The following is a 22,974-nucleotide window of genomic DNA, read 5'->3' on the forward strand; positions in this document are numbered from 1 at the left end:
TTATTCTGCCAAACTGCCAACTCATCACAGCTCCTAATTGGCTAATTCATCCACCGCCTAGAGTATCAGATTATCCAATCAAAAGTACTCGTGCAGCCAAGTGGATATCAGCCGCATTTCTGTCCTTCTGGCGTGAAGCAACGTCTGTTGATGTGGGTTTTTGTCCCCTGTTTTGTTGCTCACTTGTCAATTCTTACAGAGATGGCCATAGAAACAAACGGTGCTCTAACGCCAGTGGCGGAAACGCCTGTTGCAGCTGCCACGAAGGATGAAATAAAACAAGGGTCGACTCCGGAGGACGGGTCCAACAAGCCAGAGTCTCAGGATTCAGAAAGTCCTCCAAAAGATGAAAATCTCCAATCCCCAGCTACAACTGCAGGCGATGTCATAAAAACACCGTTTACATCGCCCCTGGAGTCCTGCAAGCCAGAATCTCCCGCCGAGTTGACTTCTGATCAACAATCGAAGTACGAGCAGCTTCTTACGGTCGTTTCTGAATGGACAACAATCCCAACTACGACTGCGAAAAATGCTCCCACCGAGCCTATTACAGACGACGACCGCATGTTCATGACACGGGAGTGTCTGCTTCGATACCTTCGGGCTACCAAGTGGGACTTGGCCGCTGCCACCAATCGTCTCAGGGGGACTCTTACCTGGCGTCGTGAATATGGTCTTGCCAAACTTACACCGGATTATATGTCGGTTGAGAACGAAACAGGCAAGCAAGTCATTCTCGGATACGATGTGAACGCTCGACCATGCTTGTATCTGAATCCAGCCAGACAGAACACGGCGTACAGCGAACGACAAGTGCAGCACCTTGTTTTTATGGTGGAGCGCGTTATCGATCTAATGGGACCGGACCAGGAATCACTAGCATTGCTGGTGAATTTCAGTGACACACGATCAGGGCAGAATGCGACAATTGGTCAGGGGAGACAGGTGTTGAGCATTCTTCAAAACCACTATCCAGAACGCCTTGGTCGGGCGCTCGTTGTCAACAGTAAGCTCTTCAACCGCGCGCATGAGGGGCCAATTCGTGAGCACACTAGCTAACTCTTAAACAGTACCTTTCTTGATTCACGGATTCTTCAAGCTTATTACTCCCTTTATTGACCCTCTGACGAGAACGAAACTCAAGTTTAACGAGGACCTCCGCAAACACGTTCCACCTACACAGCTACTCAAGAGCCTAAACGGCGAAGTGGAATTCGAGTACGACCACTCCACGTACTGGCCAGCCTTGAACAAGCTGTGTGAACAACGACGAAAGGAGTACCATGAGAGATGGGTCCAAGGCGGTAAAGTTATTGGAGAGCACGAAAGCTATCTAAAGGGTGGATCCGATAAAGGCCTCAATGGGAGCCGGGCGCCAATTGCAACGATCGAGGAAAAAATGGAGCGTTTGGAAGTTAATCTCCCGCAAACCAACAACGACCAGTCCGTCGACACTATCACCCCAGCATAGATTCAGCTTCGCCTCTTTATTATTCGCCACTAGCATTTTTAATACCACTAGCGTGTTATATTTCGGGCGCTTTTGACGTTTTGTTTCTTTTCTTTTCTTTTCTTTCTTTTCTTTTCTTTTCTTTTCTTTTCTTTTCTTTTTTTTTCTCCCTCTCTTTCGTTAATTTTCCATACCAGTTTTATTCCCAATTGCTTTTTGCGGAGATAGATGGATTGGTTGATGAGGTCCAGCCCCTATGGTTCTACGAGGGGCTCCTTTTGGTGAATAGATATTATATGCTTTTTTCTTTTTTTTTTCCCTTTTTTAGAGAGGCGTGATGGTTGTTAGATTCTGGGCATACCTAGGCAATATTTTAATATTAGTAGTTAATTCATGGGCATTTTATAGACCAACCTATGCCTTTTGTGAGCATTAATGTCATTCTTGCTGTGACCTGTCCAGAGTGGTGAGAGTGGGTCAGTCCAAATACCCATTTGTATTCCAACTCAGATAGCAGAATATCATTGAGGATTATATATAATATGGCGGAATCGTAGGAGATTCCCCAGCTATCTCCATCTCTACTAACCCGCCTCACTGATAAAAAAAAAAACAAACCTTCCATTATCCTTTATCCTTATCGAACCTTGTTTGGCGGGGTCGGAACATCTAATGGTCCGTGATTCAGCAGCATCCCATCTATCACAACCACGACCAACTCGTCCGTACAACTTGGACTCCCTTTAACTGTCGACTACCATTTACCAGTTAAGTTGACTCTCCCTGCTTAATGTCCGTGCTATAGCTCCAGCTCCCCCCGAATTATATATCTGGATTGCGCGAGTTTAACAGCTGTACCCGCAGCTCTGTGTCGTATCGGTACATCTACTTCCTCTCCCATACCAACTATCTTGATCATAGTTGAAGGGCAGATTTGCAGCTACATGACCGCTCGACTTCCATACCCACCTTGGCCCAGCTCAATCGCTCACTTCGCATTGGTTTGTTGGGTTCTACCTGCAAACGCCCAATCCCACTACGACGATTGCAGCAGCCGTTTCTGGAGTGAACCAAGCCAGCTACGGGGTTCCTGTTCTCCCCTCTACATGCAGCCGCTGTCACCAACAGAGCAGACCTGTTCCGTCCTCACACCAGCAAGATGAACGATGATGCCCTAGACCGACCACATACAGCTTCGCCGAGGCCTGCCAGCATTGCTCCCTCCGCTAGTACGTTGGCAGGGACGGGCCTTCGAAGTGGTCACGAGGCTGGCTTTGTGCAGCCATCTTCCTATCTCCGGCCCCGGGGTCTATCCCGCCCCATGACTCCCGCTCAACCAGAACGAGCTGTCGATCGCGATGAAAGATTAGCGCTGGTAAGAATATCCGTGATTTTCTTCCTCGTGTTGTTGGTTTAAGCTTTTTAATTTGCTCTGCGACTCTCGCTTCCCGCCCCTCCCTCACTTTTGGGACTAATGCGGGGTCGGATCTGCCCCAATCCCTAGCGGGAGTGGGGGAAATTCAAAACCACCGATCGATAAGTGAACGTGGATAGGATTTTGCACTTGTTGCCTAATTCGGCTCAAGGAAGTTAATAGAGAAGAGGAGACAAAGAATATGAATTTATACTTCCGTCCTTTTGGACTTATGGCTAACATGATTCCTTGCTGTTATGGCAGCGCGAAGTCCGAAACCTCCTCAAAGACCATACCAGCTATGACATTTTACCTCTTAGTTTCCGTCTCGTTATTTTTGACACCGCCCTCTCAGTGAAGGAGAGTCTCAACATTTTGACCCAGAACGGTAAGCTGTACTGCAGAGGGTCGCACCGCTGTTCAGGGGGGTCGTCGTGGAATATGCCGGCTAATGATAACCGGCGAAACTTCTACAGGAATTGTTTCTGCTCCGCTATGGGACTCTACCACCTCAACTTTTGCCGGCTTACTCACCACGTCGGATTATATCAATGTTATTCAGTACTACTTCCAGCACCCAGCCGCATTGGCAAAAATAGACCAGTTCCGCCTCAACAGTCTTCGTGGTACGTTGTTTTACTTCATTACTAGCCTCCATTCCATCTTTTTGCATATACTAACTGGTCGTAATAGAAGTTGAAAGAGCCCTTGGTGTGGCTCCACCAGAAACTGTCTCAATTGACCCTGAACGGCCGCTTTATGAGGCATGCCGGCGAATGCTCTCCTCCAGAGCACGTAGGATACCTTTAGTGTCGTACGATTCTCAGACCGAAAGACCCTTGGTAGTTAGCGTAATCACGCAGTACCGCATTCTAAAGTTTGTAGCTATAAACGTTCCTTTAGCAGCGCAAAAGTTGCGGAAACCCTTGAGAGAAATAAATGTCGGGACTTACAAGGACATTGTAACTGCTACCATGGACACACCTGTCATTCATGTCATCCACAAGTTGGTGGAGCGCAGCATATCCAGCGTTCCCATCATTAACTCAGAAGGTGAGAGTCCCAACATATATACTCATCTTCTATATTCTAAAATGCATTGACTTATGTTTTGTTTTTTTGTTTGGCAGGCGTAGTATATAACGTTTTCGAAGCCGTCGATGTCATCACATTGATAAAAGGAGGGGTATATGATGACCTTAACCTTGGAGTAGGCGAAGCTTTGAAAAAGCGCCCGGTTGTAGGTCCTCACTGCTGCTCATATTCCTCCTGAACCAGCAACTTACTTTCTTTTGTCCTTAGGGTTTTCCCGGAATCTATACGTGTTCGCCTGATGATGGCCTTGACACCATACTTGCTACAATCAGTCGGTCACGGGTTCATCGTTTGGTTGTTGTGGATGACCATTTCCGCCTCAAAGGCGTTCTCGCATTGAGCGACATTCTACGCTATCTCCTTCTAGAGGGCGAGCCAGACGAGCCATGATTGGAGAAACACTTGAATTAGTAAAAGGATCAGATCCCTTCAGATATGCATCGGGTCCCGGAGTCATTTGCCTTTGCTCCTCTGCTGGTTTCCTCTTTTCCTTTTCTCATTTTCCTTCTCTTCTTTTGGAACGGAGTTTGGAGCGGCAAAAATAAACCCACGCATCGTCTAGATCTGGTAATTGGCATTTACCTGACGAACGTGCAAGGTACGTTACCTAACGGGTCAGGTATGGATGTTATTGGCAGACACCCAGTTAACGGTGTTCATTTCTTTTCTTTCGTTTTCTTTTCCATTGGAAGCAAGCATTGGCTTTTAATGTTGGAAAAGAGCCGGTGCTTCGTCTTTCCTGTCTCAGATTTCTTCTTCCCCCCATTGTTTAATTATTTGGTTTATGATTGATCATAGCAGGTATATGATGCCACACTTCTGAATCTAGCATCTCTATTTTACTTCATGTTGTATGGGTTCTGTCATTTCCTTTTTCTTTGCATTTCCTTTACAGAGAGATGATCGGTATGGTTTTTTACACAATCTGTGTATTTTCCCCGCAGTTCCCATCATCCACTGCTATCAAGCGATCAACTCCCGAAATCCGCCCAGGCACGCCTCTTACTATCACGCACAGACACGCCTCTATTGTCCATATATTGCGTCCCTTCATCAAACGGCGGTTCCCGCGGGGAGAGCCGTTCCTTCCTCAGCATGGGTCGTTCTTTCCCTGGTCCTGCGGCATAAGTTTGTTTGCATTGCTGTCGATATATTTTTCTATCAACCGTATCCAGTTCTTTTGCATCCTTACAGGTCTCCATTTCAGGTCTTGTCGGCCTCGTCGACCGATTGTTTTTCGATACTACAAAAGAGCATCCAAAATTGAAAAATGGGCTTCTCAAAAGCTTTGCGTTGGTTTTCTCGCAGACGTTCGAAACATAAGCGATCGAACTCCACTACTTCACCAATACAAACAGAGCCTACTATCAGTGATCCAAAACATTCGCAAACAAGTCCTTTCGTCACAGTCATTGAACCGAGTCAGGAAGATCTAAACGCAACGGATAACCTAGTTAGTAACGCATCGAATCAACAGATAGGCGAGAGTCGACAGGCTCAAGCTTTGGTCCAGGCTCCCGAGCACCAAGCTGTTCTGGACAGTGGACACCCCGTCGAACCAGTTAAGAAGGCCAGTACACCGTCAAGGTCGGCTTTCGAGAACCTACAGATCGAAAAATCGGGTGGTCGCAGTCAGGGCTCGCCCATCCGTATATGTCAATCTTCGAATGATCATGAAGATGAGATTTTACCAGCAAGCAGCCTGTCGAGCGAGATTGAAGATGAGAATCACAAAAGCACTGCGGGTCTATCCAAGGGCAAGGATGTTTGTCTTGAATATAACCAGGAAAATAAACCTAACGAGTCAACAAGGCAACTTAGCAACGAGACGATGTTGTCGGATGTATCCTGCGCGACTGTCCAGCGTAACCCATCGAGATATTGCCAGAGCCCGATTGCAACCGTAGACTTCAGGATTCCATCCGAGAATGATAGCCCATTTTCAGATAGACATGCCATAGGGAGGCGGCCCGACATGTCTGGTTCGGAAAACGTGTTAAAACCTAGTGGATCGCTTGCTTTGGTAGAACGTGGCCCGAGTACTTGCTCAAGTAGCGAACCGCATCGCCCAGACACTAGGAGAGTACCTAGGCGCTCATCAGATATAATATCCAACAGAATAGTATCCGGCACAGCTGTTCCACAGAGGGACACCCTTCGTTCCACAGCCTCGAACCGTCTCCATACCTCCGTTGAAGTATTGGAGATTGTACTACCCTCCAAATCCCAAGATGAAGCTACAAATCTAGGTGAGAGAGATTAGAATTTAATCAGCTGAGCGAGCACTTATGCTAACCATATATTCTATCAGCGGAAGGAGACAGCTTGCCCAAACGTTCCGATTCCTTTCTTGGTCGTATTCGGAGCGTCAAGTCGAACTTGGGCCTGAACTGCAGAAACAGTAATAGGAGAACACTGCGTCGTATCCAAACCTTTGCCAACTTACCTCGACAATACCATATCGGTGATTTGAACGGTAAAGGATTGGAGGAATTGGCCCGCCTCGGAGGACTGAGTTATCTGGATTTGCCCGAGGGGTACGGTCCCCGTAAGCTAGCATTGCCGACATGTTTCGCTTCAACAATGGGCTACCTTTTGGAAAATGGTATGTGATATTTCCTTTGTTCCCCCAAAAAAAAAAAAAAAAAAAAAAAAAAAAAAAAAAAAAAAAAAAAAAAAAAAAAAAAAAAAAAAAAATTAAACTAAAGCAATATTTTAATCACAGGCATCGGCATTTATGACCTGCATCAGAAACATGATGATAATGATGTCGTTCGTTCGCTGTACAGTGAATATGCCCACCAGGTGCTGTCTGCCGCAATGAGAAAAGATACAATTGACAAAACTACGAGAGCCGTCAGACAACCAAATGCGTTGGTACCACCACTTGATAAGCCCTCTGGAAGAAACATGAGATTTATACACGATGTTTCCACAGTGTTCAAACACTTGTTATGTGGTATACCTGGTGGCATTCTGGGATCTGTGTACTTAGGCAAAGTGTTACGACAAATTCAACAACATGAATTCAAAACCTTCTCAGTGATTAAAGATCCGCACCGAAGGGAGTATCGCCCCGATCTTCCACTTCCCAAGGCTGCGAAAATCCGGTTAATAGCACTTGCCCTGGCTGCCTTAACGAGCGATATGCAATTGGACTTTATATGTGCTATCTTCGGCCTCCTTGCTTTCACAGCTGACGAAAACGCTAAGGTCCGCAACGCGCCCGATTATAATAACAACAGCTTCTTTACTCTTCCAGATTCTGAGTCGTTGGATGGGATCTTTGGTTTTGTTCTTGTGGACCCGAGTTCGGCTCCATTAATTCCTGACGAAAGCTTTATTCTGCAAGACCCCGGAATCTGTTATGAAGGTCTAGTGAAAATGATCATTGATCACTGGAAGGACATTTATGTGCAGTTGTCATGGATGGAGGGTTTTTAGTTGACCTTTTTCGTTAGTTGGTTCTGTTGGTTAGTTTTTTTTTCTCATTAATTGTATTTTGTTAAGATTCTATTCTCGGTTGCATTGTTTTAGTCGGGTTTTAAGTGCGCTTTGGGCGAAAAAAGGAGAAACATGAGTATTCTTATATTATCTTCTGCACTTACGAAGGTTGGATCGCTGCTGCATTGGATTGCATTATATAGCCATTAGCACTAGAGAACTGATGTCTCAACATTGTGCTTGTTGGCCAAGCTGTGTTCGCCGAATATGGCATTGTTACGTTTCAGCGCCCTTTGCTCCCCGAGATTATTTCATGTCTTGGTGATAGAAGCAACTGAACCCAGACCGGTAAGATCTTTAGATTCAGACCAGATGGAGCTACAGGATTTGCATGTAAAAACTTCATTGATTTGCTTCTGTATTTGCTCTAGCTGCCTCCAAACTTTGCCCCTTTTTAAAAATAATTACTTAACCCCAGGAGCACTTATCTTCTTCATAACTCATCACTTATCACGCCAGGGACCATACCTCAAAATACGTAGCATGGCATGAGACTGTCCAGAGTATCTAATTGATTTATTAAATGAACAAAAAAATATAAAAATCAAAAATCAAAAAATCAAAAAATCAAAAATCAAAGGAAGAAGAAGAAGAAGGAAAAGACGAGAGACGAGAGAGAGAGATAAATGGGTGTGTTGTACGTCAATAACACAAAATAAGCAAGAAAGAAAGAAAAGCCTCGTCCATTTCATAATATTTATTAAAAGGTGAAAGAAAGATACATAATAACTATCATTAACAAGAGGTAATGGAATGGAGAATGAATGAAAGATATACTCCTTTCCAAAAGTTCCAAAAATAAATAAAATAAAATAAGAGAGAGAGAGAGAGAGAGAGAGAAGAAACGCGTCACTGTCATTCATCCTTCGCCACCAACAAGTCCAACAAATTAGTAGTCATGTAGCCGGACACCTCCATCATCGTCGATATCCTCTTCATCATCCGAGTTAGAAGACTCGAGGAAAGAGCCCAATGGCGAGTTTATACTGCCCGCACTCCAGGGCCTGGAAGTTGTGGAACAGCTGGAACGCCTGAAGGACTGATCTTGGCTTTCGACGGTGTTGGGGATAATAGTGGCTGCGATTGGAGGTGGGATTTGATCGATTTCTATTGCCAGTCGACATCATACCGTTATTGTCAGTAATAGTAGGGAATATCATTTGCAGATTTATATGTATGTTTATTCTGTACCTAGCCCTCCTTCTGCCCCTATCCACAAATGATCACTTTCTCTCACCGATTCTGGTATCTTCTGTATCGTAGCTGACGATGCAACATTTGCCCGGGAGCCGCCGTGTTCAAGGCCTGAAATATCAGAAAAATAGTCAGCGCTACCATATTCCCCAAAGTGGACGAAGATAAAAAAAAAAAGAGGCCAAAAAAAAATAAAAATTACTCAAGCCGCCATCATTTACTCCAATCTCTCCACCCCACTCACTTCCTACTACTGTGGACTGCTCAAGCCTCGCCGCCGTGGATGTAATCCCAGTGCACGAGTCTGGATGCCAGTTAGATGGCTTTTGCTTCTCAGCGATCTGGTGCAGTGCATCCCTCCGTATATCCTGAATCATAGCGTTCAAAATATTCCGCTGGCGGATTTGGCCGTCCTTGTCTTCTTCACCATTTGCAGCACTAGCGTCGATCCTGGTATTAACATCGGGAGGACGCCAGTTCAGGTAGATCTTGCAGTGGGATGCAGGCTCTTCGAAGCTACCTGGGTGGTGTCGGAAATATAACTTGCAGCAGTAACAGGCGGGCTTGCTGCATGCGATGTATCGATCAGAGTCTTCGAACTGCAGGCCCTTTTCGTGAAAATGCTCCAGTACTTGGATCTCTGCATGGACTCGCGGGCGGATGGTTGGGTCCGTGTAAGGGATTAGGAATCGGTAGGATATCTGGGTCGTTTCGTCCATCTTTCGCAGTTGCTGCTGGTAGAATTCCAGCTGCGGAGATTTAGCGGGAAGCATGCGGACAAGCACTTTGTCCAGGAGAGTCTTTTCGCGGACGGCGGCTTCGTCGATTGGCGGGAGCCATTCTGCGCGAGCCGGAGTAGTGATGGCACGAACGCTGAATCCGTCAAGTATGTGTCTGAGATTAGGTGCGGTTGAAACGAGAGAGTTGGCTGCTCGAATGTGATGACCAAGGCGTCCGATGTAGTGGCGGAGTCGGCTGAACTTGTGATGGATTGCGTCTTTACTAGTTTTGTAAAGGGGTTCCGCACTCAACTCTTTCAGACGATTCATCTCTTGTGACTTTCGCTTCTCAAAGGCGAGTTGGCATAGAGGTACTAGATTGTTGGGATCGGAGTTGCTAAATCGTCGTAGCCACAGATCGAGGCCGCCCACTGTTATGTGTTAGATTATACCGAAGAGATTTAGCACCAAGAGACCTTTTGAAACATACAGGTTTCCTTGTTCGTTTCTATATATTTCGTGCATCCCTCCAACTCTCGAGAGAATATTGATCGATACTTCTTAATCCGCTTGGAACCAAAATAAATGCATAATTTAGCGATATCTTCCTTATCCCCTTGGCTTGGGGCATTCACATTTGCAATGCGTTCCAGTGTTTGCAAGAGGACTTTGAGAAAAGGAATGACCTTTGCAGCCGGCGATGTATTTGAGGCAACCCAGAACGTAGAACCTTGCGGGGTTGACTCCAAGCCGATAGCAGTGACCGTGTCACCACCCTTATCATAATCGCAGACATATGCCAGTTCGTTCAAGAAACCCCGCCTGCAGTCTCTTACACTGGAACTGTCTAGAGGCAACGAAGGCTCATGTTTTGTATGAATGCCTCTAGTGGAGCCTAGGGTATGTAAAAGAACGAGAGGTTCATAGAAGCGACGGAGGAGACGTTCACGTTTGTTGGGATACCGACGAGATATTTCGGTGGAAGATGATGCACTCTTTTTCCTAGGAGGCTTTTTACGTTTTCCAGCCATTGTGGTGCTTTTTATATGATGCAAGGCTGAAGTACGCGGAATACAGTAAGGACATTCGACAGGCTTCTGCTTGAAATAAGCAGCATCTATATATATATATATATATTCTGGATATCGATATCCCCCCATAAGGCCTTAGTCCGACGAACACGTTGGGTGTATATATTGGTTAGAATTTGGCGCGCCACTGTTCCCCTCATTCATGATGAACTGTTTCGACCTGCATGCACGAACGACACGCACGTAACTCTGCCACCAATTAACTACTGTTAGCCTTGGTATGCAATGTCTGCTGGGCTGGGGCTCGTAGTGGATAATAGAACAAGGGTTGGTAAAGTCCTGCGTCGTAGCTGTGACCGCGCCTGATAACTCGTCAAGCGCTCGCAAGAAGATCAGTAGAGACGTCCAGGCATAGGGGAGGCAAATATATGGACGGTCATTGAATTCCACCAAGTAGGATGCTGGCTCAACGTTGAACATGTTTGAAAAGAAAGACTCAATCTGCATAAGAACGCTCCGATATTATGAGTGACGCGTCTTCAAAAATGGTCTTCGTCTCAGAGCTCTCGTCTATTTTCATTTTAGTTCATCTCATTACCAAGGCAGGCCATACTATATAATGTATGTTGGGTTCAGGAAACTCATGGCTATAGAGAGCGTTCCTGTCGAAGGGCTCAAACGACGTGTGTCTCACGGCGAAGAACAGGAAAACCGGCTCTGCGATAAGAACGGAAACTATGCAACAGAACTGCACATCTTTCAATTCTGTGTTGAAACCGGGGGGATCAAGGGCAGGCTGGTGTTGTGCTGTGGTGTACGGAGCTGATGGTTAAATAGTTAAATAGTTATTTAGTTGGTTGGGGTTAGGGTTTGGATCGTTGCGCAGAGCAATATTTAAATACAATAAAAACTGGGCAAAGATAAACTGCTCGGCTTCAACCAAACTCCCAAATTTCCATATCGTTAATATTGCAGAGGGCAAAGCCTATCTTGGGTGGTGTGACATCAAATGTCACGATAGGACTTGCAATATAAATAAGCAGAGATCTTTCTTTTCAATCCCATCTATTTATTGCGCCTCCTGAGCAGATCACACTGGTGTTCACATTCTGCATCGGCGAAACGATGACCAGAACAAGCGCAACGGCCATGCGATCCCTTCTATCAATTGATAGATCTGCCGTCAGCCATCCTGATTAAATTCTCCATTCTGGAAAATGCACATAAAATGGGAAATCAAATCATGTCGGACGTGGCATGGATGGTCCTCCTAATCTCTAACTTATATCTTCCTGCATCTTTTTTCGTTTCCTTTCTCTCATTCTCTTCAGCGCTCATATTTTCAATGTTTCTTTTTTCTGACTGCACATTTAACTAGGCCACCGATTTGAGACTCTTGTCTTCTTTTAACTTCAATATTTCTACTTCTTGGAAGTGGCTGGCCACTTCAACCACAACATTCATTTTACCGTTATACAACAGAGGGCAAAGGATGAATCCAGAAATCATGAAAAAACCTTCGCCTCGCCCTCCCACTTCTTGCAGCGGTCACCTCCGGTAGGACTCTCTACGCTCGTGATTACTTGGCCACCCGAGAGGGGGATAACCTGGATACCTTTCAGGGTAACGGGGCTACTGAACCGCTAGGGCTCAATGGAGCATCATTCCAAAACTTGGCGCCTACTACCCAGCAGGATGCATGTAATGCGCAATTCAATACCTGTGTCGATGCTGCCAGCACCGCTAAATGCCAGGAGCAGAAAGGTATGTCGAATCCGTCTAATCACCCACGAAAGCTCTAGACTGGATCGTTTGGAAATTTACCAGGATATCTAACCAATTATATGCCAATGGTAGCTGAGTCCGCTGCTGTGCCGGATGCAGTGATCACTGGACAGGTACAAGGACAGGCTCAGAACCAGATGCTGATGGACAGCCTCTCCAACAAAGCCAAGCCGCTCAGGATGCTCAACTGGCCAATGGTCAAAATGGTCAGGGCCAAGATGTTCAGCAAGCTGACCGCACCCAAGATGCTGCAGTGCAAGCTGTCGGTATGGTATCGCCGGTGCTGCCGGCGTCAGTGCCGCTCAGAACGCTGCCTCCACCGGTGGTGCTATGGCCGCGGGTGCGAATGTGGGCGCTGAATGCGCGCAGGCCATTGCTACCGCCAGGCGACGACGCGACGTTGTGACGCTCCCTCTGAATGGATTTAAGGGGCAGAAGCGATATGTTGGTCCCGTGGAGTGGGAGGGAATGGGGGAGGTTGGTGCATTGGTTTAGATTCATAGGACGATTGTTGGGAGGAGTAGAGGAAGGGAGCTGGTAGGAACGCAAGGGCTGTAGGGTGTGTTGCGGCATCAAGGTCCCTTTTTTCGTTACCGTGAGCAAATCTGGGGAGACGTGGGTGTGCACGGCATTATCTTTCTGAGGGCATCCGAGCCTGTCCGCTGAGTGCGATACCTCGTGGTGGGTTTTGATGTTTGCCATTCGTGTCTATCTCTTTTTGCCCCTATGTTTTAAGATATCACCACTGTAGTGTTCTCCACAAGTAGCTTAGTAGCTAAATGCGTTTGGTATTGAGAGGCCACGTTCCTTTTCCTATGTCCTGTAGATTTTTATATTGTCGTCTTTTATATATCATGTCTATCTAACTGACGAAATTGTTTGGAAGATAAATATATGTAAATTACACACAACCCTATTGCGAGAAACGGAAACAAAACGGCGCAAGAAAACAAAATAAGTAGCGTACAAGTGCTCAATTAATGTCAATGGCCCTTACCCTGTCACACAGACCAACCACCATCCAATGCTGCGTACTACGCTCCACCAAGCTTTCTCTTCACCACCTCCAAATACTTCTCCCGCACCCCATCCTTATGTCCCCGCAGGCTTACAAATTCGTCCACAGCCTTATCTGATCTTTCGTGCTTGAGTGCAAACTCGAGAATCTCCTTCTCACTTGGCAGGGCGAACCGCTGATGTGGGTATTCCATATAGTCCGCATCAGGGTTTAGGAGTGGCATTCTTATGTCGCCAGCCTCGATGCGGAAGAACTTATGGACGGCCTCATCGGTGACCTCCTCCAGTTTGGCAGGTTTCCAGGCCGGCTGGGTTGGTGGCTTGTTGACCAGGCGAGCGGTGACGCCTTCGACGAAGTCTGGATGAGCCATGAATTTTGCGGCGATTTTCTCTTCACGCTGGAAGGTTTCCGCTATGGACCATGTGCGGCCGATGCGGAGTTGGCGGAGGGTTACTTTTAGAGAGGTTGGGGAGCGGGAGGCAAGTGTTTTCAGAGTCTTCTCAGCCCATTCCTTATTGACCTGTTCGTTTTGAAGTCTGCTGATAATTTCCTCCATGGTATCTGCGGAGAAGCACTGGTCAATGGATTCGCGGATGCTACTTGATGGGAAAATTGGCTCCTCCTCCTGTGAAGGCAGGCCCGTGGAAAACTCGGAAATGGTGCTGTTGACAAGGTCGAGGCGTTCCCCTAGGCTAGCAGTGTCCTTAAAGACTAGTTCAGATAGACGTCCAGTTAGGTTGGCAAGAATGCTTGAATGGAGATAGTGGGTGGCCACGCCGGCGTAGAGGGTTTGCACTCCAGTTAGTCTTTCAGATGTCAGAGCTAGGTAGGTTCCTAGTTCACCGTCCAGGCGAGGTAAGAAGAACGATCCACCGACATCTGGGAAAAATCCAATTGTAGTTTCGGGCATGGCGAAAACAGTTCGTTCAGTCGCAATCCGGAAGGGCGCATGTACACTGAGTCCGACGCCGCCGCCCATAGTGAATCCATCCATGATGGAAATGTATGGCTTGCTGTATGTCGCAATGAGGTGATCAAGTTTATATTCGAGGGAAAAGTATTCAGTGGCCTTCTTCTGGCCTTCTGGTCCTTCAGCGCATTGTTCAGCAAGAGCTGCAACATCGCCGCCAGCACAGAATGCTTTCGATCCGGCACCGGAGATGATGATAATGTTCGCGAGTTCGGATTTTTCCCATTCCTAACGTGCATTGTCCAGTTATTCAGCCGGTTCCGGAAAAGTTTGGGTTCGTAGAATAGAGGAGCTCGTCGCATACCTTTAGCCTGGGTGTAATCTTTCTTGCCATCGAGCCATTCAAAGCGTTCAGTTTCTTAGGTCGATTGAGCTCAATGTTGCGCACCCCGAAAAGACTGCTGAATAGGACATCATCTGGTTCGTCACCAGGAAGTTCTCTGGGTATCTCTACGGCAGTAGACATCTGTATTGACAACCACGGAGGATTAGTAGCTACACAAACGAACATTGTATGTATACACAAGACAATCCAGACCATACCTTTGACAATCCAGACCATGCCGGGGCCGCCAATTTGGCTCTCAAAGGCATCCTGGCTGCGGGACGGGGAGAGAACCAACTTAACGGTGTGGAGGACCGCGGGCAATGAGGTCGAAGGAACATCAACGGCGATCGATTGTTGCAGGGCAATTTAATAAGATATTATAGGGATGCACATGCACAACGAATTGCCGTGGGATCGTTGTGTGCCTAGGTAATTAATTAACTACTCAGCAAGAAATAGGTTCGGTGGTTGCGGCAACGATCGTTGTCGGCATTGGATGCTGGAAAAATTGCTCCGGCTCGGCGGCTGATGCAGCACCATTCTCCGCTTCGGTTGACATCGGCGACGGGGGTCTTTCTCGGCCAGCGATTACAACAGCATCTATATAATGTTGCTGGATTCATTCAGCTAAATAAGTGGATGATGTCAAAGGTATCATTACGAATTCACTTAAAATACACATTTGGAGGTGGAAGAAGGCTTTAAAGCGTACTCTCTGGGGAGCGAATCTAAGGCTAAGTATCCCGACCATTTCTTACGACTAAATTTAAAAAGTAACGCAAAGCCACAATCAAATAGTAGAAAAGACACCCAGTCGCCGAACTATCTTACAATCAGATATGTTTAATCTCCAGTATATCATCATGCCCGTGCAGGCTTAGACCTCAGGTCACTAGAATGACGGAATAACATTCTATCCAGTGCCGTTTTCTCAACGATTAACCGCCCCGTTTCAAGGAGGTCTTTCACATCCACGTCTTCTCGGTCCAATACTCGCGCATGCTGCCCAATTTGTGCCACAGCCCTAAACAGTCTTTCCTTCTTCACTTCTGTAATCATCAACGACCGTCCAAACCCCTTGCCCCATTGGTTTTTCTCGAAAACATCGGTGAGCCAGTATGGGCTGACTTCTCGTGGAAAAGTGATATTATCATTAACGATAATAAGCTGCCCTCGTCGATACCGGTAACTCAGAGCTGTCCGCCATGCCAGGTCGTAGACTTTCTTGGGCAAGCCCGTTGAGAAGTCCCGAGGATGGGGACCATGGGCAACCCCACCACCTCTCAACATTGGTGACTTTTTATCTCCCAGTCGCGCTCTTCCGGTGCCCTTCTGTGGTCGGATTTTCCGTCCACTACCGCGGATGTCGTCTCTCCACTTTGTACTGGCCGTCCCCTGTCGAGTCTTGTCGCCCTCGTACACAACCGCTCGATGTAATATGTCCCGCCGCAATGGTAGAAGAAGGTGCTTATGGCTGTATTCAAGAAATTTAAGGGGTTCCATAGTCGGAAAGTCGTAAAGGGTCGCAACCGCAGGCGCGGGATTCCATACAGGTTTTGGAATGTCATCGGGATTCGGAGGTTGGCCGGCAACATGCGCATCTGCGAACGCAGTCAAGGGAGAAACGCTTGGAATCTCCGTTTCTGTAGTCATAGACCGTGATGTATTTTTGGGGACGCACTGCTGCTCATTGAATTAGCCTGAGTAAGAGAAATATGAAGCGCTCTTCGAGTTTTTTTATCGTACAGTTGGCGCTACGAAGCTGCTGGCGAACCCATTGTAGCTACGCGTGAGCCACCTCAACGTTCCCAGCGACTTGCTTCCAGACATTATAGAATGGTATCCCACGCAGCTGAAATAGTAGAATCGTCGTTGAGGGATTGCGTGAATGATTGAATGCGAAAGAACCGGGCATGGAGGTATATAAGTCTTTGAAGATTTTGGATCTGGCCCGATTTGGCGCTAGTGCACATTGGAAAAAAGTTTGGTCGCCAAACCCTCATCGCAACAGCCAACAACAACCACTTCCATCTCCATCGTAACCACCACGCTCAGCGCCACGAAGAGTCCCATAATGGCGCATTGCGAACTAGCCTCAAGGCCATTGTTCCAATGCCTACGGCACACATACAACAAGACCCTGCTCGTAACCCAATTTTCGCCTACCCGCGCCTTCTCATCTACACCCACCACAAAAGATGAGGCTCAATCAGAAACTCCTCGTAGCGAACCCTTCTACAGAGCTCCAGATCCGGCACTGGTAACGAGTCCTCGGTTGGAGCGAAGGCTTGTCCGAGCTGGCAATCACCCAATTGGATCCCGTCGACGTCGAGCGGCCCTCCAAGACTCGCCTAATATCCCCTTCGAGCTGCTGCCATATCAATGTTTCCAGGAGGCCCGCAAGGTCTTGTTGGAGGATAGGGAGGAAAAGCTCAAGCAAATAGAGATAGAACGTGCTAGAATAGCGAGACTACGTGCGGCCGATCCTACGACTGTGGGAGGAGAGCTTCAGAAAAGTAATCGCCTGAGGAGCATGGAGAAGCACTTGGAGCACTTGAAAATCCTGGCGGATATCAATGACCCTGTGATTAAGAAACGATTTGAGGATGGACTCGGTATGTTTTGAGTGCTCGTAAGCTTATGCTTTTACAACAGAGTCTAATGTGGAATAACCAGGTGACATGAATCGGCCGATATATCGATACCTAGCCGATCAAAAATGGAGGGAGTATAAACGGAAGATCATCGTTCAGCGTATAACCCAGATGAAGGTGGTTCCTGATGTTCTTCCTCACCTAGATCCCATTGTCGAGGTGAAATTGGCTTTCGGTAGACGACCAATACCGCCTGGTGAATTCGTAGATTCCCGAGTCAGCTCGCTGCCAGCCAAACTAAGTGTCCAGAGCTTTGAGCGAGGCGAGAAGCTGTTGACCATTGCCCTTGTGGACTCGGATGTTCCTAACCTCGAAAACGATACTTTCGGTTTCCGTTGCCATTTCCTGGCCGTTAACGTGCCTATTTCACCTACTGAGCCCAGAATTTCCTTGGACAAGCTGTCAACAGACAACCAAGTCATCCTCCCTTGGCTTCCCCCGTTCGCCCAGAAGGGAAGCCCATATCATCGGCTCTCTGTAATTATTCTGGAGCAAAAGGATCAAGCCGCCTTGGATTTGAAACAAGTGGCAGAGAAAGTGCAACGAGACGACTTCCGCCTTCGAGGCCTTCAGACTCGACACCAGCTCAAACCAATTGGGGTTCATCTTTTCAGAAGCAAATGGGATGAAAATACAGAATCTGTAATGAACGAGTTTGGTATTCCGGGTGCAGAGATTGAGTTCCGGAGAAAGAGAATTGAGCCTCTACCATATAAGAGAAGGAATCCCGCCTCATTTAGATAGCCTCTTTTGTTGCTTTTTGTATCTGTTCGGTTAGGTTTTATAGCAATTGTTACAATATATTGTATATTAGAGCTCTATAGCACACTCAATTTTTTTATTGTTTACATACAAAACATGAAAAGCAAAGCCAGCCTTAATGCCATCTCAATTCCCCAGGTTGGAGTGCATGTCCTAATAAATCCGAAGAAACTCCAGTTCTATGCATGTGCTTGTATCTCAATCATCCGAAAACTTGGCAGGTTCCAATGTATTCCGTACCCACCTAGGAAAGGAATTACCTTTCCCCTTTGCAATGACTTTACCCATCACCAACCCCAACGGGAGTGGTCCGTGAAATCTCGAGTCCCTCGACCAGGGCAAATTATCGCCAATGACCCAGACATGCCCTTCGGGGACCTATAATTACATCAACGAGTCAGTAAAGATCAAATAGTGGAAGTCTGGTAAAAATGAAAGAAAGAAAAGAAAAGAAAGAAAAAGAAAGGAATAGTTTCTAACCCGTATCATCTCCGCATCCTCATCGCCAGTCGCATCATCCCCGGATGCCGGCGCATTCTTCAGCACAAAGTCACCCGGCATGCCCAGCACCCGCTTGGTCGCCGTCCGCCCTCGAAAAAGAGGATTCTTGAACATGACAAGATCCCCAACTTCAACCCCTTTCCCGTGCTTGTGGAGCTTGGAAACGAGAAGCCATTCGCCCCGAAAATTTATGGTCGGGTACATGGAGGGGCCGGAGCATGCCTGGTATGAATAGCAGTGCTCATTGAAGAGTTTCCAGCCACCGGTGATGGCCACCGCACCCAGGACGGTAGGCCCCGTCCGTTGCTTGAGGGTGGTCAGTATGCGGCCATTCATTGGGGCGTATTTTGGTGGATTTCTCGTATCCTAACGAGCTGGAATGGGTCGATTGAGGCCGGGAAGTCTGAGTTTGCCCTGAGCTCCGAAATAATATCACGTGGGATCTTTCGGATAAATATTTTCCCTTTTCCGCACTTTTAAAATCACATTTAATGGAGATTTTTCTTGCTCTTGTTTTTGCTTGCTTCCTCTTCTCTTCACAACACTCAGTTCCCATGAAAAACAGCCAGCAAATCTAAGCTGATTGCACATTAATGTCGCCTTTTTGTTTCGTAGAAATCTATTATGGGAATCCTGGTTCACATTTATCAGGCGCAATGACATCAATTCAACCCCATTCTCCGCCATCGCTGACAATTTTGTCAGAGCACTCCTCTCCTCTACCTTTCAGCTGCTTATCAATTGCCGTTGAATGAGGAGCCGGTTTTCACTCAGTATCAAATATCGACTGCCTCCTCCAAAGGCGTTATATCCCCAATACCCCCATCAACGAACTTTAGCCGCTTGAGACAATTATCTCCGCTGTGATATTTGTACGCTTCTATAAATGCTAGAGCTTGCCGTTTCCAACCTAGGACGAGCAAGTGTGGACGGTGAAGCAATATTATAATTATACGTCTCGATGACATGCCATAAAATGGCTGGGATATCCCCGAGCATCTGTCTTGACTTCTGATCCATTTCAGTATGGATGGTGAGAAGCTGAGCAGGTGCGGGTGGGAGACATTTCTTTTATATAATAATATATATACTTTCTCATAATTTCATTCAATTTTATTTTTCATTTCCAGTTCCAAACAGCCATAAGTTGAGTGGCCATCTTTCTCAGCAACCTTGAACTATGATTACATCTGGGTCTGTTGATGGGGTCAACAAAGAACACCCTACTCCGCCATACTGCTATTTGCTCGTAGCATTAACGGCCTTGTTTCTTCCACATCGAATCCGCATCTAGACGCAAGAAAGCAGTCAATACCGATTTTAACAGCAAGCAATATGAGCTCAAAAAGAGAGTGATGAAGAGCCAACGTACTTGGATGAATCTCAAACCCTTTACCGAATTCTTTCCTTTTCTCCGCGTTTTCATCGAGATCCACCCCAAATTTCGACTTGTGGTCTTCCCTCAATTTCACTTTCCCACCGGGAAGCACCTTGTTCAACGCCTCGTCGGAAGTTATACTGCCCATAAGCTCTGGCACTCCCATTGGTAATTCGTCGCCCCTATCGACCTGCCACAGATGGTATACCTTCCCATAAAATGTGACAAGCTGCGATAGCTCCTCTTTTTCTAGCTCGTTCAACTTTGTCCGGTCCGTACCTAAACAATTCGTGCGGCGAGTGAAACCTTCGGGTTAGCCCCTTGTCATGACACTGGGCGATCAATTGCTCACTATCCCCTAGAGTCGAAGGAGAGTTACAACAGGCGATGATGGTGCGCTATTGAATTAAACGGACTTACACTCTGGCGGCGGAGGCATGACCAACATCCCACTCTTTATCTCATAAACATGCGAGTGCCAGAGTACCTGTTCATGCTCCGGCAGCCTTTCATAAAGCTTTGGTGAAATCAAATACTCGATGCCGATGAGGCGGGCTCCGGTATCAGGAGAATCATAGATGATACATTGTCTCATGTCTAGAGCCCATACGTTATTTTTTTAGACACCGTAGATGCAGGACTTCACGTTCCTTAGCTTACCCTCATTTACCATTGTGCAGTAGTGATTGGCCTCGACGAACCGGGTCGGATCTGAGGCGTAGGCATGGTAGGCATGTAGGTGTGCGCCAAATCTTGCTGATAGGCGCGAAGTTTTGAGACATGATAACGACTTTTGTGATGAGCTTTTGAAATATTTTGTTTCTCGATTTTCCTTATGATCCATTTTTATTATATATATATATATATATATATTGTTCTGTGACCTTGGGGGCATCACGGCAAATCTAATCGACTCATTTAATAAATATCTCCATTTGTGATTCCTATTTTCCTGTTTTCTTGAATTACATACTAGTACTATCTTAATTTGCTCTGCTTGACGTCACGATGAGAGTATGCTAACACGAAGCCCGAAGCAGTTTAAAGCTTAATTCAATTGCACAAAATATGTACGAAGCGGCTCAGAAAGCATGGATGACTTAGTCCAGCATAAGAGACGTATTCAGCATTTCAATACATACGGATGTACGCAACTACAGGGAATGCGAAATAAGTGAATAATTTGTCGAGAAGACTCCTGTCAGCACCACGGCCATCAGCTACATTTTTTGAACCGCCGGCTTTGATGGCAAGTTGTTTTTCATCTCACGCAGCGCATGCATCACATCAACCGGATCAGTTTTGCCCGTAGCCTTTTGGATTTCTGGATCCTGAGAGAGAGTTAGTCACGCAAGCATCGACAGGCAGGCACTTTCCCCATAAAGTGTATCGAGGAATGTTATGGATGGGGATGGCTTACGTTGACCCTCATGAACACATTATGTAACTGTCAAGTAAGAAGATGCAATTAGCCAGTTTTGCCTTGGGACTTTCTGGTTTCCACAGACGGAACCCACGCCGCATAGGTGGTGACCGCTAGCGAGGCCTAGAAGGAATAAAAAAAGTCAAAATAGAAAGAGAAGAGTCTGTACCTTCTCGTCGCCAATGGTGAATTTGCCTTGGGTTTCCCGATATTTTTCTGCAAACCACTGTAGCCGCTTGATTGGTTCCGATTGAGATACTTCGATACAAAATGCCACGTTTGATTTTGTATATTCGTGGCCGGGCTGTAGTAATTGAGCGGAGTCAGTTATAAAGTGGGTTAAAGTACGGCACTGGCATCCTTCTCTTCATATAATTTACTTTTCGATACAAAAACAATGGGATGAACCTACATAAACCTTGGTATCATCTGGCAGCTTAGCAAGAATATTATTTAGGGCATCATGCATCTGCTTAGCAGTTCCCTCGAAGAATCGGCCACATCCTATTAGAGGTATTGTTATATTAGTTTACAGAAAACTCACTCGGTATCAGCTTGGTGGTTTAACATGACATATCTGTTTTGTTCTCTATTCTCAACCAAAAGATGTTATTGGGCTGTCATGGCTGACACATACCTCCAATGAAAAGAGTATCTCCTGTAAATACAACCCGCTGGTCACCATCTTCTGCAAAATAGCAGATGCTATCCTGGGTATGGCATGGCGTATGCAAAGCAGTCACTTTAATGCGTTCTCCGATGTTGAAGGTCTCCCCGTGCTTGGGAGTCTTTGAGACGGATTGGCAATCACTGCCTCCAATGACGGGGAGCTTGCCGAATTGTTTGAGCTAGATCCATATGGAAGAGTAAGTGATATGACAAGGAAATATATACAAAAACATGTTATCTCATTAAGTTGGAGGAACTTACAATCCCCTGGTTGCCACCTGAATGGTCATGGTGACTGGAGAGAGAATCAGTTTTGGTGGATGTTTACATCCAGGCCGTGAGAAGAATTTTAGGGTACTGACTGGTGAGTATTTATGATTGCTTTGAGATTAATTTTGCCGCTGTCGATATGGGATTTGAGAACAGGAATGACTCTGTAAACGGAGTATTGGGTGTCAGATAAGTCGGTTAGCTCCTTTCATAAAACAAAGATATCATCACCTACTCCGGAGGATGTGCTGGGTCCACGACCATTGCATCCTTTGATGCTTCATCGGATATTAGGTAGGCATAGTTATTGCCCGACCCCGTCCCTGTTGATTTTTATATATACATTAGCTGCTTTCACTTATCAGTGGCAGAGATAGACTTACACATGGGAATGGATTCGATATGCATTTTGCGCTTGAATACTGATGTACCAGGAGTTATCAACCGATTGAAAGCTCTGCTTACGATCATGAGTTATCGGTAATTTCTATCCCATCCAGGATGATGATGCAGGAGTGTTGATTGTAATTTCTAAGCATGTGCTATAAGAGCTAGCATAATATACGAAGTGGATGCTTTGAATGCTCTTGAAATGAAGAAAGGATGACGTTGAGCCGAGCCCTTCCGCGATTATTCCTTGCTGGAGAAAACCAACCCCGCCAAGGAGGGTTTTTCGTTTGTACATGTACATGTATGTACATAACGTAACAGAGATCGAAATGCAATTGTTAATTGTCTCTGTTCATTATTTTCTAATCCAGTGTAGTGTGATGAGAGCGTAAGAATTTTTTTTTTTTTTTTTTTTTTTT

General features: G+C 46.3%; 11 protein-coding genes across 11 annotated transcripts; 5 read left to right on the forward strand and 6 right to left on the reverse strand.

Annotated features, from left to right (window-relative positions):
- The first annotated feature begins 73 nt into the window (after positions 1-73).
- On the forward strand, positions 74-2,043 carry BDCG_05084 (CRAL/TRIO domain-containing protein). The gene is made up of 2 exons (XM_045420747.1): positions 74-1,006; positions 1,071-2,043. The coding sequence occupies exons 1-2, from the start codon at positions 151-153 to the stop codon at positions 1,469-1,471; spliced, it is 1,257 nt and encodes a 418-aa protein (XP_045276788.1). The 5' UTR covers positions 74-150; the 3' UTR covers positions 1,472-2,043.
- Positions 2,044-2,609: 566 nt separating this feature from the next.
- BDCG_05085 (nuclear protein SNF4) lies at positions 2,610-4,349 on the forward strand (the record flags this gene model as incomplete). The annotated part of the gene is made up of 6 exons (XM_045420748.1): positions 2,610-2,825; positions 3,129-3,252; positions 3,341-3,490; positions 3,558-3,917; positions 3,995-4,104; positions 4,167-4,349. 6 exons carry the CDS (start codon positions 2,610-2,612, stop codon positions 4,347-4,349), a joined length of 1,143 nt encoding a protein of 380 aa, XP_045276789.1.
- An 880-nt stretch (positions 4,350-5,229) lies between these two features.
- On the forward strand, positions 5,230-7,403 carry BDCG_05086 (uncharacterized protein; the record flags this gene model as incomplete). The annotated part of the gene is made up of 3 exons (XM_045420749.1): positions 5,230-6,208; positions 6,271-6,564; positions 6,685-7,403. 3 exons carry the CDS (start codon positions 5,230-5,232, stop codon positions 7,401-7,403), a joined length of 1,992 nt encoding a protein of 663 aa, XP_045276790.1.
- Positions 7,404-7,797: 394 nt separating this feature from the next.
- On the reverse strand, positions 7,798-11,435 carry BDCG_05087 (uncharacterized protein). The gene is made up of 4 exons (XM_045420750.1): positions 9,867-11,435; positions 8,860-9,807; positions 8,655-8,768; positions 7,798-8,570 (listed from the first exon to the last, which is right to left on the reverse strand). Exons 1-4 carry the CDS (start codon positions 10,534-10,536, stop codon positions 8,353-8,355), a joined length of 1,950 nt encoding a protein of 649 aa, XP_045276791.1. The 5' UTR covers positions 10,537-11,435; the 3' UTR covers positions 7,798-8,352.
- On the forward strand, positions 11,051-12,687 carry BDCG_05088 (uncharacterized protein; the record flags this gene model as incomplete). Its single annotated transcript, XM_045420751.1, has 4 exons — positions 11,051-11,174; positions 11,953-12,171; positions 12,265-12,412; positions 12,447-12,687. The coding sequence occupies 4 exons, from the start codon at positions 11,051-11,053 to the stop codon at positions 12,685-12,687; spliced, it is 732 nt and encodes a 243-aa protein (XP_045276792.1).
- A 309-nt stretch (positions 12,688-12,996) lies between these two features.
- BDCG_05089 (mitochondrial 3-hydroxyisobutyryl-CoA hydrolase) lies at positions 12,997-14,990 on the reverse strand. The gene is made up of 3 exons (XM_045420752.1): positions 14,724-14,990; positions 14,485-14,646; positions 12,997-14,408 (listed from the first exon to the last, which is right to left on the reverse strand). Exons 1-3 carry the CDS (start codon positions 14,844-14,846, stop codon positions 13,227-13,229), a joined length of 1,467 nt encoding a protein of 488 aa, XP_045276793.1. The 5' UTR covers positions 14,847-14,990; the 3' UTR covers positions 12,997-13,226.
- Positions 14,991-15,042: 52 nt separating this feature from the next.
- Positions 15,043-16,459, reverse strand: BDCG_05090 (50S ribosomal protein L4). Its single transcript, XM_045420753.1, has 2 exons — positions 16,255-16,459; positions 15,043-16,191 (listed from the first exon to the last, which is right to left on the reverse strand). The coding sequence occupies exons 1-2, from the start codon at positions 16,336-16,338 to the stop codon at positions 15,370-15,372; spliced, it is 906 nt and encodes a 301-aa protein (XP_045276794.1). The 5' UTR covers positions 16,339-16,459; the 3' UTR covers positions 15,043-15,369.
- A 34-nt stretch (positions 16,460-16,493) lies between these two features.
- BDCG_05091 (mitochondrial large ribosomal subunit YmL35) lies at positions 16,494-18,217 on the forward strand. The gene is made up of 2 exons (XM_045420754.1): positions 16,494-17,123; positions 17,185-18,217. Exons 1-2 carry the CDS (start codon positions 16,583-16,585, stop codon positions 17,904-17,906), a joined length of 1,263 nt encoding a protein of 420 aa, XP_045276795.1. The 5' UTR covers positions 16,494-16,582; the 3' UTR covers positions 17,907-18,217.
- On the reverse strand, positions 17,789-19,216 carry BDCG_05092 (signal peptidase I). Its single transcript, XM_045420755.1, has 2 exons — positions 18,405-19,216; positions 17,789-18,302 (listed from the first exon to the last, which is right to left on the reverse strand). The coding sequence occupies exons 1-2, from the start codon at positions 18,759-18,761 to the stop codon at positions 18,123-18,125; spliced, it is 537 nt and encodes a 178-aa protein (XP_045276796.1). The 5' UTR covers positions 18,762-19,216; the 3' UTR covers positions 17,789-18,122.
- Positions 19,217-19,249: 33 nt separating this feature from the next.
- On the reverse strand, positions 19,250-20,677 carry BDCG_05093 (uncharacterized protein). Its single transcript, XM_045420756.1, has 4 exons — positions 20,464-20,677; positions 20,224-20,400; positions 19,798-20,082; positions 19,250-19,715 (listed from the first exon to the last, which is right to left on the reverse strand). Exons 1-4 carry the CDS (start codon positions 20,645-20,647, stop codon positions 19,681-19,683), a joined length of 681 nt encoding a protein of 226 aa, XP_045276797.1. The 5' UTR covers positions 20,648-20,677; the 3' UTR covers positions 19,250-19,680.
- Positions 20,678-20,680: 3 nt separating this feature from the next.
- On the reverse strand, positions 20,681-22,972 carry BDCG_05094 (hydroxyacylglutathione hydrolase). Its single transcript, XM_045420757.1, has 9 exons — positions 22,549-22,972; positions 22,401-22,488; positions 22,258-22,329; positions 22,157-22,190; positions 21,864-22,074; positions 21,639-21,730; positions 21,396-21,530; positions 21,224-21,250; positions 20,681-21,134 (listed from the first exon to the last, which is right to left on the reverse strand). The coding sequence occupies exons 1-9, from the start codon at positions 22,634-22,636 to the stop codon at positions 21,024-21,026; spliced, it is 858 nt and encodes a 285-aa protein (XP_045276798.1). The 5' UTR covers positions 22,637-22,972; the 3' UTR covers positions 20,681-21,023.
- Positions 22,973-22,974: the final 2 nt, after the last annotated feature.

This window comes from Blastomyces dermatitidis (assembly GCF_000003525.1).
Source record: "Blastomyces dermatitidis ER-3 genomic scaffold supercont1.5, whole genome shotgun sequence".
In the NCBI taxonomy this organism is placed as follows: domain Eukaryota; kingdom Fungi; phylum Ascomycota; class Eurotiomycetes; order Onygenales; family Ajellomycetaceae; genus Blastomyces; species Blastomyces dermatitidis.

Excerpts from the sequence above, each read along its gene's own strand:
- BDCG_05084 (XM_045420747.1), top strand. The coding sequence starts at position 151 with ATGTGGGTTTTTGTCCCCTGTTTTGTTGCTCACTTGTCAATTCTTACA. Across the intron at positions 1,007-1,070 it reads TCGGGCGCTCGTTGTCAACA|TACCTTTCTTGATTCACGGA; the intron begins GTAAGCTCTTCA and ends ACTCTTAAACAG.
- BDCG_05087 (XM_045420750.1), bottom strand. The coding sequence starts at position 10,536 with ATGGGGGGATATCGATATCCAGAATATATATATATATATATAGATGCT. Across the intron at positions 8,769-8,859 it reads AGTAAATGATGGCGGCTTGA|GCCTTGAACACGGCGGCTCC; the intron begins GTAATTTTTATT and ends CTGATATTTCAG. Across the intron at positions 8,571-8,654 it reads AGGGGCAGAAGGAGGGCTAG|AAATCGATCAAATCCCACCT; the intron begins GTACAGAATAAA and ends GACTGGCAATAG.
- BDCG_05089 (XM_045420752.1), bottom strand. The coding sequence starts at position 14,846 with ATGTTCCTTCGACCTCATTGCCCGCGGTCCTCCACACCGTTAAGTTGG. Across the intron at positions 14,647-14,723 it reads CATGGTCTGGATTGTCAAAG|ATGTCTACTGCCGTAGAGAT; the intron begins GTATGGTCTGGA and ends TTGTCAATACAG. Across the intron at positions 14,409-14,484 it reads AGATTACACCCAGGCTAAAG|GAATGGGAAAAATCCGAACT; the intron begins GTATGCGACGAG and ends AATGCACGTTAG.
- BDCG_05090 (XM_045420753.1), bottom strand. The coding sequence starts at position 16,338 with ATGTCTGGAAGCAAGTCGCTGGGAACGTTGAGGTGGCTCACGCGTAGC. Across the intron at positions 16,192-16,254 it reads GCAGCTTCGTAGCGCCAACT|CAGTGCGTCCCCAAAAATAC; the intron begins GTACGATAAAAA and ends TTCAATGAGCAG.
- BDCG_05091 (XM_045420754.1), top strand. The coding sequence starts at position 16,583 with ATGGCGCATTGCGAACTAGCCTCAAGGCCATTGTTCCAATGCCTACGG. Across the intron at positions 17,124-17,184 it reads ACGATTTGAGGATGGACTCG|GTGACATGAATCGGCCGATA; the intron begins GTATGTTTTGAG and ends TGGAATAACCAG.
- BDCG_05092 (XM_045420755.1), bottom strand. The coding sequence starts at position 18,761 with ATGAATGGCCGCATACTGACCACCCTCAAGCAACGGACGGGGCCTACC. Across the intron at positions 18,303-18,404 it reads AGGATGCGGAGATGATACGG|GTCCCCGAAGGGCATGTCTG; the intron begins GTTAGAAACTAT and ends ATGTAATTATAG.
- BDCG_05093 (XM_045420756.1), bottom strand. The coding sequence starts at position 20,647 with ATGGATCATAAGGAAAATCGAGAAACAAAATATTTCAAAAGCTCATCA. Across the intron at positions 20,083-20,223 it reads CATGCCTCCGCCGCCAGAGT|GTACGGACCGGACAAAGTTG; the intron begins GTAAGTCCGTTT and ends CGAATTGTTTAG. Across the intron at positions 19,716-19,797 it reads AGGGTTTGAGATTCATCCAA|ATGCGGATTCGATGTGGAAG; the intron begins GTACGTTGGCTC and ends TCTTGCGTCTAG.
- BDCG_05094 (XM_045420757.1), bottom strand. The coding sequence starts at position 22,636 with ATGATCGTAAGCAGAGCTTTCAATCGGTTGATAACTCCTGGTACATCA. Across the intron at positions 22,489-22,548 it reads TATCGAATCCATTCCCATGT|GGACGGGGTCGGGCAATAAC; the intron begins GTAAGTCTATCT and ends AAAAATCAACAG. Across the intron at positions 22,191-22,257 it reads GCAATCATAAATACTCACCA|TCACCATGACCATTCAGGTG; the intron begins GTCAGTACCCTA and ends TTCTCTCTCCAG.